Source organism: Vulpes vulpes, chromosome 3 (assembly GCF_048418805.1).
Source record: "Vulpes vulpes isolate BD-2025 chromosome 3, VulVul3, whole genome shotgun sequence".
Classification (NCBI taxonomy): Eukaryota; Metazoa; Chordata; class Mammalia; order Carnivora; family Canidae; genus Vulpes; species Vulpes vulpes.
In genome coordinates, this window is record NC_132782.1 from 51,379,294 (window position 1) to 51,393,940 (window position 14,647).

Sequence of the window (14,647 nt, forward strand, 5' to 3'; positions counted from 1 at the left end):
GGGGCGGACAGCGGGACGGACAGGGGGTCGGACAGCGGGACGGACAGCGGGGCGGACAGGGGGGCGGACGGCGGGGCGGACGGGGGGCGGACAGCGGGGCGGACAGGGGGGCGGACGGCGGGACGGACAGCGGGACGGACAGCGGGACGGACAGGGGGCGGACAGCGGGGCGGACAGCGGGACGGACAGCGGGACAGACAGCCCGGGGCCGGGAGCGCCGCCGCAGGTGTCGGGGCCCCGGGGGCGGCGGCGGCCGGCGAGTGCGGGACCTGGGCTCCCCGCGCCCCCACCTCGGGCGGCCCGTCGCGGGCTTGACGGCCTCGCACCACCTCGGGGGCGGCGCCCGCTGGGAGTCCCCAGCGCCCCCGGGGCTCCGGCAGATTAGAACTCGCCTCCCCAGGCTCCTCCCCTCCGTCCCATTGAGCGCTTCCACCCGCTTTACTGAAAAATTGAGGGCTCGGCCTCTGCGGCGCCTTCTTCCCCGGCAAGATGGTAAGTGAGGAGCTGGCGTTTAGGTCACAGGGGCCCCGGGCGCTGGCGAGCTTTGCTTCTAGGATGCCTCCCGCCCTGGACACAAGATTGCTCTGCTCCCTGCCCTGTACGAGGGGCCCTCGCCGCCTCCCGCGCCCCATCCTCTCTCCCGTCGCGCGCTCTCCCTCCCCATCTCTCTCATCCTTTTACCCGCTGTGTCATTTCCACTCTGTACTTTCTCCCAACTTTCTTTCCTTCTATGCCAGCACTCACTTTCCTGGGCACTTCTTCCTCTAGATTATGCACACACTTGCAAACACTTGGATTTGAGCTGCTCTAGGGGTATCTGAGATTTGTTTTCTTCTCAGGTGTCAGTTGCATAATAGTTCAGCTCTGATTTCAATAATAACTTCAGGGAAAGAGCCTAGGAACATGCTTTTAGAATAAAAGAAAATAGTCCTTGATAAACTTCGGGCTGAGATTCTTTGGTCTGCACTGTCCAAGCTGGACTTGCTTCAAGACTGGACTTTTTCGAAACTTGACTTACTGGGAATATGTTAACAAACTGTGACTTAATTTTTTTTTTTTTTCTGTGTCTCTCTCTCTTCTTCTCATTTGCTGTCGCTCTGTTTATGTGACGCCCAAGAAAGTCCTCAAGTCAGCAAAAGACTTGTAGTGGTCAAAAAGAGTTTGTCCGAAGCTGGGCTCTGCTGAAATGAATGGCTTTTACCTGATTAAACATTGACAAATAATTAAGAATGGGCTGTTGTACAAATTAACCCAGGAAGGCTGCATACCTGCCCCTGCTTGGATATTTGGAAAGAGTGTGTGTTTGAAGTTTGAGGAGTCGGGGGCAGGAGGGTGTTCACTGGCTCAGAACACAGTGGAGAATACATGCCAGGCAGTTAGTAGTGGCAAGATAACTCTGGAAGGGCATAGAGACCTAGTGCTGGAGAGACCTAGAGCCTGCTCTCTCGGCTGACTAACCTACTTCAACTTTGATATACGTTTACTTGGAGTGACCATATGTGCCTGTGCTCAGAGTTAGGAGCAAAATGTACTTAGTTATCTCTGGAATGTATCCATATATCTGTACATCCATCCCAAAACTTTTGGACCACCCCAGGATCCAGCAGCCTTTAAAGCCAGAGGAAGGAGAAAGGAAGGAATGGGGCAAGTTTATATAATTCAGAAACTAAGGAGCTAAAATAAAGAGATTTTCCCACATGTCATATTCACTCCATTTCAGCCTTAGCATTCTGGGCTCTTTGTCATTCAAGGTTATTAGAAACATAACTAAGGTGTTTGCTAGAAAGAGCCAAATAGTTCTTATGTCTCTCAATCATTAAGTAGAATTCCTTTTACTTAGATCCTGGACAGCCTGTTAGATGACTCAGTCATGGCAACAGAAACTACTCCTGGATATTTATAAATTTGGTCCATCCAATACTAGCCTGTTCTTTGCCGAGAGGTCCTAAGGAAAGTCCTGGGTAAACCGAGGAGCTGATTCCCTTTTAGCAATTATGTATTTTGGCCACTTGAATTAATCTGGAATCTATGCTTAACACCTGCACTGGTTTTGATTCATTGCATGTAATTTGTGCCTCTTTCTCCCACCCTTCTTCCCCTCCAAATCCCATTCACCTCATCCCTTGGGACCCTCCCCACCCCCACCCCATCCCTCATACTGACTTCCACAGAACTCCGTTCTGCCTTGCCAAGACCAGTACTTTGTAGGAGGCCAGAGCTATAATTGCCCGTATTCCACTACAACGTCAGAATCTAGTGTTGACGTTTCCACGGAGACTTGGGTCTCTTTCTGGGCTGCTGGTCTCCTGGACGACAGAGAGCCCCAACAAGCACCACAGGCACAGGGTAAGTTCTGCTCTTCTGCTTTCCTGGTGGGTCTGAGGCCCTTTCTCAGCACCCATGGTTGCAAAGCATCATGGGCAGGAACTCTGTAGAGGAAGAGAACTAATCTGCTTTTCTATACTTGCCACATAGTGAGAATGGGACTCTGCCCTTTGTCCACTGGACAGTATGTGTCTCCCCACTTTACAGTTCTTAGAGACATTCAGCCCACTGAGGGATTTGGGGTTGGGTCAAAGTTTTATGAACAACACTAGTGAGATGGATTTGGAGTCAAGATACCAGGCGGAGCATTTCTTTTGGAATTCAGGGAAGTTGCCCTGGGTATAAGAGAGAAGCAAGGAAGACGACCAACTGACTCTTTTATTTCCTAAGGAAGTCCTATGAGCGGAGTCTTATAAGTGGGACAAAAAGATTCCCTTTTGCTCAAAGAAGGCTTCAACTTTGGAGGGAAAAATAACTTTGTGATGGGAAATTGCATATCAATTTTCACCTCGGTTGAGTAAACAGTATTTCTAAATATTAAAGGAATTCACAGCTAACACTCTGGTTTCTAGAAAAACTGGTCGACACTTCAGAATTAAGTATCTGTACTCCTCATCCTGCCACATTATTGTGTGTGTGTGTGTATGAATTTAAGAAGAAATAAACAAAAAGCTCAAAAATATTGAAACACACTTACGTGTCAGGAAGAGAGTTGCTCAGTTGTAGCTTTCTACCACAAGCAGTGGAGAAGACAGAAAGTCCAAGAATATGAAACCAAACTGTATAGAATTTGATGCCTGTCTCCTGACCCATCATTCTACTTTAGTCAAAAATATTTCAGTAATATGTCAGTTTCTGTAGAGAAGGGCAAGAGTCAGACTGTACTAGATGAAGAAAATAAAATAAAACTAAAGCAATATAGCGTGTCCAAGCATGGTTTTTACTTGCAGGTACAGTTTGCTATCAACTATGGAGAAGAAAACTCTTCACAAAAGCATAAAAGACATACAAATGATGACATTTGAACTGCATGAGTTCAGGGTACAGTTTTGAAATTTTCATCAAGGTCTTCAGAGAGGCAAAGTCCAGATTATTTTAAAGTAGGAAGCGCTACCACTTATAATTCTGAACACTCGCCGTGAGCTTTAACTGGCAAGCAAACAGGCAGAGATTTTCATCTGGGGAAAAAATGGTAGCATCAAGAATAGCATTCGATTCTGGAGCCAAACACCATGTTATCGAGCACTGCACCTTAGAAGATAAGATAGAAATTTGGAAAACACCGTGGAATTGCGATGCTATGCCAAGAAGGGGAAGGATCAATACATATTTGAGTGAATTTGTAGTGCAGATGGGCCCATTCTTATAAATTTAGCTGGCAGGAATTTATATATTAGGAAGAAATGTGACCTCTTAGCTCCTAAAGATTTACGCCTTCAGCCACTTAAGCATATAATCTATAAACATTTGTCTCTCACAGCATGTTTATCCCTTCTGAAAGCTTTAAATATGTTATTTCCTCTATGAAGGTAATAGCTATTTTTAGAAAGGTAATTGAATCTACTAAACTGTCTGAAATCCTTCAGTAAACTCTGTATTACACAAAAACTACAAGTGTCTTTTCTCAGTTATCCTTTTGGTATTTTTCACAAAGAATCATCCAGTGACTCCAATTACCCTGTTCCTAACTCATGTTCCTGGGAAGAGGTTCAGCTTTCCTCTCAGCTCTACAGAAATAAGCAGGTATGTGTAGATCGTCAGAATATTGAGACTGGATGGACATGTTCCACGCAGTCTATTCTTTTTCCTTTATCCTTTTACCTTTTTTGTTTTTTTTTTTCCTCATTTGAGTAGAGTTGACTCTCAATGTTACATTAGTTTCAGGTGTACACCATGGTGATTCAACTGCTCTGTCCGTTATCCTATATTCACCACAAGTATGGGTACCATCTGTCGCCATAACAATGCTACGCAATATCATTAACTCTATTCTCCATGCCGTGCCTTTCACTCCCCTAACTTATTTATTCCATAACTAAGCTGGTATCTGCCACTACTCTTCACCCATCTTGCTTCTCCTACCCTCATCCCTCTGGCAGCCATCAATTTGTTCTCTGTATTTATATGTCTGATCCTGCCCTTTGCTTATTCATTTGTTTTTTGTTTTGTTTTGTTTTTTTTTTTTTTAGATTCCACCTATGAGTGAGATCACATGGTATTTTTCATTCTCAGTGTGACTTATTTCATTTCATGTAGTTTGTTTTTAACCTCATCCCTTAATGTCACTTTGCTTCTTTTCCTTTGTTAAATTCATATGTTGACTTTCAGTTTGGAACCAAAGTGGACATATGTCCACAGAGATGGACATGAAGACAGGTGATCAATGTCTCAGAGAAAAACAAGCAACAACAAAGTCAACAACAACATATAAGATCCTCTAGGAGGATTTACAGTCAGGCCCTGACTTCACACATCTTAGTTTATATGACCTCTTGAATCTTCTTTTCTACCTTGCCTAGGACATTGAAATATTTATGCTGTTAGAACATAAAAAGGGCTGTTGGAAAGACCAAATGATATATTGAGTGTGACAATATTTTTAAAACATAAACATAGCTTATCACTTGGAGAAGGGATGATAATTATAAATTTTTTTTGCAAAGATTGCTTCATTTTCCATGTTTTATTTGCTGTTGTTCCCAAGAGAGTAATTTAATCTAGTGGATATACAAACAGATTAGCCTGAGGATGAGGGAAGCCAAACCACCACCACCCTTGTTTTTCATCTTTTCTTAACATGCAAGGAAGGAGTCTAGTGAAACCTTTCTAAACACCTTTTTCTATATTTAAACAGTTGCACGCAGCTCATTTTCCTACATACCTTCCCAATTCCCTTGTGGTTATAACTTTGAAAGTCATATAATCTCTTCAAATACTTTGCAGTGAATAAAAGGTTCAGAGCACAAAACTGAACAATGAGGTGGTGGGTGGGTGTAGATTGAATTTAGGCCTGAGAGGACGAGGGCTCCCTGAGGTTGCGTTCATAAAACAAATAGAATAATAATAAAGTTTAAGTAGGTTAAGGATCAGTGGCATGATTATACAGTTACAAAGTCAATAGAGTAGAGGGGCCTTCACCACTGTATGCTTTTCGCAGCTCCAAGACACTCTAGTGCAGAAGGAAGAAGAACTCGCTAGGTTACACGAAGAGAATAATCATCTCAGACAATACCTGAATTCTGCTGTGGTTAAATGTCTTGAGGAAAAGGCCAAGGTATGTAACCATCCTGTTCCTAAGAGCAGAGCAGTGATTTGAGAATGGAGATCATTGGGGTAAAACTGACTTGACTAAAGTAGAGAAGGTGTACTTGAAGCATGGCTTCAAAGGCATTCATAGGCTAAATGGATTTTTCTGAAAGAAATATAGCACTTTCTTAAAAATATATATTTTATTTATTTATTCATGAGAGACACAGAGGGGCAGAGACACGGGCTCCCTGCGGGGAGCCCGATGCAGGACTCAATCCCAGAACCCCAGGATCATGACCTGAGCCAAAAGGCAGACACTCAACCACTGAGCCACCCAGGCGTTCCAATATGGCACTTTCACAAGTCTTCTTATGTATCATTTCTTGGAAGTTTCGAGACTGTAGATTTTAGCCATATATTACAAAAAGAGTTGCTTCAGGATCAAAAATCAGTCAAGGGAATTGCTAAGACAACAGAGGTTAATCAAAAGACAGAGTTAAATGGATGGAACATTGCAGTGGGAATCAGATCTGAAAGACACTCGGTTCTTTTAATTATCTGCTGGGCTTTTGGTAAATTGCTCTTTCACTTAGCCTCACTCACCTACCTCTGTAAATGCAGAGGCTAAAAGATCCTTTAAGAATCTCCCCAGCTCTAAAATGTTATGAATAGGGTTAGAGACCAGATCTTTTGATTAGCAATTATATATTGCTGAGGACATCATCGTTCAGTGAACATTTTTTCTTACTTTTCAAAGGGACTATTTCTGACTCAAGGACAAATAGCTTGTCCATAGTCTCTTTCTGTTCTTCCTTTCTCTGGGTTTTGTATTTTTGTTGTCTTTTTGCCCTTCTGCTATCATTATTTCTTTCGTCATCAATCTTTACCTTGCTGCTAGACAAACTCCATTATTTGATATTATTTAATTTAAATTGATGATGCTCCTTACCATTTTCACTGGAAATAATAGTTCAAAGAAGAAAGGGTACCATATCTGATTCCTCTGTAATTTAGTTACAATCCAGTCACTTTTTTAAGAAAAGGAGCATATCTCCCAGTTACTAGCTTGGGCTCCTAACTCCAGTCACCATTTTGTAAAAAAAAAAAAAAAAAAAAGACATTTATTAAATTAGTAAATTATATTGATTAGCAGTTTTCTCTTTTCCCAATTGTTTAAGATGTAGAATAATACATATCACTTGAGAGTACTATGAAAGTTAATGAAATAAGAAGAAGCAGTGTTAGATATTGTTTCAATCAGTTACTCTGTCTAGATTCAGATGGCTTACATTTAATCAAGGCTGCATGACCCTTAGTAAGTCACTAATATGCCTGTGTCTCAGTTTCCTCACTAAAGAGGATTTTATAAAATGAGAATATTATGCATGTAGTAGGTGTTCAATACACGATAGTTGCTATTATTGTCATTATTATAATAATTACTTCCCTGAATGGAAAATTTAAAGACATTATTTCTTTCTTTCAAGTTTTATATGATTAGTAAAACATGAGTTATGGTTTCTAGGTAGTAACTTGTCATTATAGACGTTAATTTAGAAACAAGCTAATCCAATCACTTTTGCTCTCTCTCTCTCTCTCTCTCATGTGCACAAATGAGAAAAAGAGGGAGAGAATAGGATTTTAATCACATTTTCTAAGGAATTAAGGGGACTAGTAAGTATTTGGAGGAGTTTTAAGCAGACAATGTAAAGAAAATTATCTTGGTTGACTATCTGACCATATATTTTCAAATGCTACTTCCCTAGAAATTGCTGTCATCAGATGAGTTCTCCAAAGCATGTGGACAATTCAGAAAGAGAAAGAGGAAACCCAGAGAGCAAAGATATTTTCCTCCTGAGATCCCCCATCACAAAAATGCCAAGAGAAACCTCTCTAGTGAATTTGCTAACTGTGAAGAACAACCCGGGCCCCCTGTGGATCCCTGGGTTCTTCAGACACTTGGGTTAAAAGACCTCAACACCATCGATGACACTTTATCAGCTAACTACAGTGCCTTCTTTTCTCATCCCAGAAGAACTGCCAGCACATTTCCCTCATTTCTGGATGGTGCAGTTGATTATGAAAATATCCCCAGGGAGGATCTGCCAATTAACTATGGAGGTGACGGAGCAACCCCCTCACATAGCACTGCCAGGCCCAGGGAAGATTTCCACTTCCTTTCTCAACTTTCAAACCCTCCAGGAGGGCTGCAAACTCCTCCTTACTATACTTCTGATGTGTCACCCAATAAAACAGAGATGGCCTTTTCCACATCCCTGAGCCCTCACTGTAATGTGAAAACTCATTCCTTCCACCAGGGACAAGCCTTTGTTTGTCGAGATGAGGAGGGAGGTTGGAAGTTTACCTGGGTCCCTAAGCAGTCTTAGTGACCCCTCTTCTATCACAAAAGACTGCCATAAACTCTGTTTACAAAGACCTCTCTTGCACTTGAACCTATTTGGAATACAGAAGCTCTTGCCCAGACTGTCTCCTGCCACTTTAAATGTCACTCTCAATTACCCACTTAAATCTGCAGAGAACAGCTCCCACGAATCCATAATGAAACATGCCTACCCTTCTTTCACCTAAATTTGACTTGTTTGCACACCAACACCTGCTGTTGACTTCCTCCCTTTGCCCTGTACCTGAAAAGGTATTTTCCAATTGCCTGAGTATTCCTTTGAGGCCTACACATGCTGTTCCAATTACAACAAGTCTAACAGCTTTTCTTCTTTCATCAAGCAGTTTAAATGTTCACAGCCTCCACCCTCTCACTTTTACCCTGTCCTGCTCCCCTGCATTTCTGAAAACTCAGCCTTTAGAGTGAATGCTATTATTGCTCCAAGTGCCTGTAATTGAGTGTTCAGGTAGTGAGTGGGGGTGAGGTAGAAACAAGTGTCTTTGCTCATCATGGAACCCAAAGACGTAATGTAGATGGGAGCAGTGTTATGTGTAGTGCAATTCAGTAAGTTAAGCATGCCGTGGTGGAGTTGACAAAGAGTCTCTTCAAAGAGCTGTAACTCTACTGAATAAGCAATACCACGGATAAATTAAAAGATTAAAGAGAATTAAATGTTCCATGGTGGATCAGCTTCTATAGGCACCGGGCATTGCCTCTTTAACCCCCATGACTCCAACTAGAGCATGTTTGAGGGACTAGGTAACTAGTCATCATCCTAATTGCCCAGATGCTGTCAAACTTCTGGTCCTGCAAGTATAGGCTAGCCCAGCTCTGCCACTGTCTCCCTCATTCATTTGCTTATTTATATAATCATTTTTTCATTCATTGGCCCGCACAAAATATTTGTACAACACCTACCATGTACAGGAGCTGTGCAATGGGGTAGTGATGTGAGCAAGTTGTGGCCACCCTCATGAGACTTGTGGCCACCCTCATGAGACTTAGAGCCACTTTTCTGCTGTGTCCTTGAGAACCCTACTTCCCAAGTGTGAAGATTCAGTTTTCCTGGCTGCAGAATACAGAAGCTAGATGAGATCATCACTAGCATTCTATAAATTGAGGCTGGGTCCACCAGCTTTACTCCAATGCTGCCATCCCAGCTCACCCTTCTCTTTAGTTTTGATAAACAGTACCATAGGTACATTGGGTGAGCTTTACATACATGCTTTTTTTAAAGATGAGCCATTGTAGTTAACCCAAGAAATCACTGCTCTGATCACAGTATTCTTTTTCTGGTATGAGCCCATTTTGTAGGTTGATTCAGTCTATGTGAGAGTAACTTGCATCTAACAAATAGAGTCATTGATTTTTAAATGTGTGCATAAATTTAAAGTAATTGTTAACATCAAATATTTCTCTTTTTCTAAATAAAAAAATATATTCTTAGTACTCATGTTAGTTCTCCGCAAGCATCCTATGCTTCCCTGAATAATTTACATATTAAAGATGAGCACCTCTGTGTTTTTGGAAAAAACGTCAGTTAGAGATAAAATCTACCATCTTTACCTCTTTCCTGTTTTTCTTTTTTCCACGCCTCAGTAAGTCAAGTTGTACCATCAGCACCTGAGAACATGAGTGTGCCCTTCGGAATTCTTTGTACCCAAGACATGACTTTTGTCGTTGTTGCACTCTGGTTTTTGCTTTATTTTGGTGATTGCAGGCAAGTAATCTGTTTAATAAAGTTTTGTTTATAATCCATAAGAAAAATCTAAGATATTAACTAATATTATTCTCCAGAGTATTTTCATGACTTAGGAAGAGATAGAACATGTTCTATTTTCTAAAAACAAACAAATGACAAAAAAACAAAACACAAACAAAAGCAAAAACAAAACAAACAAACAAAAAAGACAGTAACAAAGAAGTGCCTTTTACATTGCAATATCTGTGCCCTGGTGGGTAAAATTTGTCTTTTTAAAATAACAAATTTAAGAATAAAGTCTAAAGAATTAAAATTGATTTTACTTTAATACCCTAGGAATCAAGAAAGCAACAAACTAATTTAAAAGTCTAAATGATCAAGTTGTAAAACAAAATTGATTAGTCAACAAATATTTATTTTGCATTTTTGTGTGCTTTATCATGTATTATGTCTCATGAGGAAACACCCAGGCTTAATGGGATGCATTTGGCTGATAAAACAGAGCCTCATAAAATGTAATCATTTTTAAATGAAACTTGGTCTCAGCCTTGTTTAAAGAAATTACAGCATGCTTGTGATAAATGATGGTAATTTGCTCTGGCATATGCCATGGATGACAGAAAAATGCCACACCGACTTGTGACCAAAGCTACAGAAGTTGATATTCATTTGCATTATATATAAAAAATTATTTTTTGATGTTTGAGAAACTGCTAATTTCTCTCACCTGAGTATGTTCTGTTATGGTTTTGCCATGCCATTCCAGTAAACCACAGTTAATATTTTATTAATGTAAAATGAGAAATAAAAACTAAATACTTTTGAATGTGATGAATACCTTTATATAGTGTGTAACATTTTCTAGTCATGGATTTTCTTCTCCTAGGTCTTAACCATAATTCTGTCAATTTGCATCTCTTTTGTATGATATATATGGTCAGACCAATCTTCAGCCTTTAGAGTTTAACAGTTCTTTCTTTATCCAGGAAACATTAATTAGGCTTTCGGATGTTAAGTGGACTAAAGAGTCAAGTTCTTTGCGGGCACAGCAACTTAACATCTCATAAAAACTAGTATCTGGCATCAATTTTTAAATTTTTATGACATTTCCTATGTTCTCTGATCATCTGAAAATAAATCCTACTTGTATCTTGCTAATATCTGGAAAATAAAGGCACTTGGAAAGCCCCAGTTTTGCAGGTGACATTTAATGAATGAGATTAATTTAAACCTGCAGTGATGCTAAACTATAATCTTGAAAAACTGGAAGAAAAATACCCTGTGAATCAATGGAGAAAACTGTTCTGTTTTATCCATTTCAAAAAAACAATTTATTTTTCAGTGTGACAAATGAATTCAACAACTAACCTACAACACAGGTTTCAAGGAAAGTGTAGAATTTAGACAACCAGTGATAATTTTTTATAAGTTTACTTCTTGTCTATAAAGTTGGGATAAACAAATTTACCCTTGTGTAAATTTACCCTTGTTTCAGTTTACCAAAAGATTCACATGGGCAAATATCAAGTGCATCATTTTTTCTTTATTTTTCATGAAACCAAATAAAATTGGTTTACAAGCTACAGATGCATGATGTAAGTATATTTCTTAACATACTTGTCATATTTTTATCTACATTTTTGTTACATGAACAAAACCAGACATCCAGTTATGATTCTTATGATGGATGTTCTATAAATGTAAAATATAATTTAACACTTAATATTTGAAATGACTTTGACTTGTTTGTGATTTTGATTTGTTTGTGATTTTAAATATTTCTAATTATATGTGAGTGAAGTTTGTAATGAGTTCATCTATAATAAATAAATAAATGGCAAAAACTTATTCCTACTTTTGTCCCTTATTTTAGAAATGTTTTTCAAGAGGCACCTGGGTGGCTCAGTCGATTAAGTGTCTGCCTTTGGCCAAGGTCATGATCCTAGGGTCCTGGGATAGAGCCCCGTGTCAGCTCCTTGCTCAGCCATGGAGTCTGTTTTCTCGCTCTCTCTCTGCTCCTGCTCACGCTCTCTCTCTTGCTCACTCCCTCTCTTAAATAAATATTTTTTAAGAAAGTAATATTTTTCAATGAATTGAACAACAGACTAACAAAATATTTTCTGTTCTCATTTATGTCACAAATATGCATAGAAACAATATATATTTTCATTTCTAAATAATAGTAAGATTAATAATTGATGTACTTATTCAACAGATAGTAGGCTGCATCCAGCTTCCACAGGAGATAAAGGATAAAATATGTGCTCAAACTTAACTTGCCTATAAATGAGAGAAACATAAACATGCTTAATCAAAGCAAGGGAATAATTGGCTCTCATAACTGACAAGTCTATGCTTCAGCTGTGGCTCAAGGGATATTGTCAGGAATCTGGTTTGGGAACTAAAAGAAGGCTGGTGAATAGGAATGGATTCTGGAAGGGTGTTGAGATAGTACATGCCACACAAAAGCAAGACAGGACCCAGGATGGGATAGGCAATGTAAATTTGAAGAGGAGCAAACTATGTCCCATAAGATGTTCTCCAGTTTTGTGACCTTCTCCTTGTCTTTCACATTGTAATTCCCCAAAATGAATAAAGCCTCAGTTAAATATTCTAGTTACAGACTGTGGCATATGAAAATCATGGGCAGATTTCCCCTAAATTCACTAGATAGGCCCTACATCCCTAGGAGGAAGATTAATATCAAGAAAAAATGACTTGAGACTTGCATATCAGTCCAGGAACCCACTACTACATGGAGATTCTCCTATTACCAGTCATGGGTAACCTGGCTTTTATTTAGCGTCCTTATAGGGGTACTGGATTTTTTTTTCCAATGTGGAGAACACTGCACCTAAGCCTCATTCACTTTAAATGACCCTTGTCATCAGAACAGGCTATTGGAAACATCTTATCAGGAAGAGGTAGGTATCTTGACTCCCATTTTACAGATGAGAAAATTGGCTCTAAATATTTTAGGGATTATGTTATAATAAGTAGTTGAGACCCAAGGTAAACCCTGGCACTGACTTTGGATCCAATTCTTTTTCTACTATAGCACACAATGATGATGTTTGGGAACATGGGCTTATAGTCTTTTCTGTTACAAACTTTTGTAGGTCTCAGAGCCAGAGGCCTGGAAGTATAGAGGGGCTCTGGCATCTTTACTTACTTACATTCACTGGAGGGCTCACCTGGGTCTAAGTCTCTTAATCCTATCACTGCTAAAAGGGATTGTTCACAAGACACCTAATTCATCCTCTATCATTTCAAAAGAGATAAGTGAATAAATCGAAAATTATTGCAGAAATTTGGGATAAAAAGAGTAGGAAGGGAAGAGTAGGCTATTCATGGTAAAAAAAAAAAACATGGTGTGCATCTTAAATGAAAGAAGTTGGATAAATGAAATGGGAAAAAAAAAAACTTTCTCTTCCAATTGCTTCTGCTAATAGAAAGGCTTAATGTAGCACTTCATAAAAAATCCTCATGTAGGCTCTCTCTTCTTCTTTTGTATAGGAAATAGATTTTATACCTGTTTGAGTAATGTCCTTACTCCCTTTCCCGGCAATCCTTTTAAGTACAGCTCTAAGGGACAGTAAAATAATTAAAGAAGCATCTTTACAATGCTGATCCTACTCCTAACACACGCAGGGCGTTCAATCCACTCACTTTGGAAATCAGGAGTTAAATAGTACCTTTTCAGGGACACAGCAGATGTTTTTGGTTTTCTCTTTCCTCCTCTCTCTTCCAAGCTTGTAATCTGAAATAATAAGGCATAGAAAGGGTGTTTCAAGGTGATTTCTTAATACCCAGTGGCTAGTCCCTCTGGGATGAGACCCAGCATTTCAGATCTATAACCAGGAGCTTTCTAAAGGTAATGTTTCTTCAGTGCCCCCCAGTTGCTCTGAAGCTGAGAGCAGGAAAAGCCCTTTAATTGAGTGAGCAGAAGTCAGATCCCCTTGTTACAGTCAGGCAAAAATCCAAAAAACACCCCTCTTTTCATTTGGTCTCTTGAGATTTGCTACCTTACAGAAGCCACAAAGTCATTCTTCTTGCATCCTGGCCCCCAGGGGAATTGTGATGGGTGGAACAGGAAAGTGGCATCTGCGCAGTGCAGCCCACAGCCCCATCCATTACTAGAGCTGGGTGTGCACCCCAGGAATTTCAACCTCCTTCGGCAGTGGAGCACCATACTGCCAGAGCCTTAGCCTCTCTTTCTCTTCTTTTAAGGATTATAAGTAGTTCACCTGGCCCATCCTAGGGTCCTCACTCCACATTTCTACGATAGTTTTAATGAATATGCTGCTTTCTTTTGAAGTGACCAAGGATGGATGGGGGCTTCTTGTGAACCATCCTGCTAGCAACAATAGAACAAAAAGGATGCAAATAGTATCCTTTCAAGGACTTTGGAATGAGCTCTTAGGAGATTGTTTAATATCTAAGATAATTCTTCAAATTTATTCATGTTAATAGATCAGAATACAGACAAAGATTCACACTCCCCTTTCTTACAGTGTAGTGATGTCATGAACAAAGAACTCTACAAATCGGATTCCTTCACTTACAGCTGTATGACCTCAGAAATTAATTCAATCTTCCTTAGTCTCAATGTATAGTTGACCCTTAGACAACATGGGTGGAAAGTTCACAGGTCCACTTATAGCAGATAGTTTTAAAAATATAAATATAGTAAAGTGTTAAAATGTGTTTCTCCTTATGATTTTCATAATAACATTTTTGTTTCTCTAGCTACTATATTGCAATAATACAGTACATAATACATATAACATACACGATATGTATTAATTGACTATGTTATTTGTAAAACTTCAGGGCAATAGTAGGCTATTAGTAAAGTTTTTGAGGAGTCAAAAGTTACACATGGATTTTCAGCCGTGCAGAAGGCCAGTACCCTTAACCCCCATGTTGTTCAAAGGTCAAACTATCCGTCTGTAGAATGCAGATAATGT

The 14,647-nt window shown here is 39.8% G+C and overlaps 1 protein-coding gene across 1 annotated transcript; it reads left to right on the plus strand.

Moving 5' to 3' along the window:
- The first annotated feature begins 396 nt into the window (after positions 1-396).
- GMNC (geminin coiled-coil domain containing) lies at positions 397-11,525 on the plus strand. Its single transcript, XM_072752409.1, has 5 exons — positions 397-492; positions 2,172-2,346; positions 3,980-4,068; positions 5,483-5,599; positions 7,341-11,525. The coding sequence occupies exons 1-5, from the start codon at positions 490-492 to the stop codon at positions 7,959-7,961; spliced, it is 1,005 nt and encodes a 334-aa protein (XP_072608510.1). The 5' UTR covers positions 397-489; the 3' UTR covers positions 7,962-11,525.
- The last annotated feature ends 3,122 nt before the right edge of the window (positions 11,526-14,647 follow it).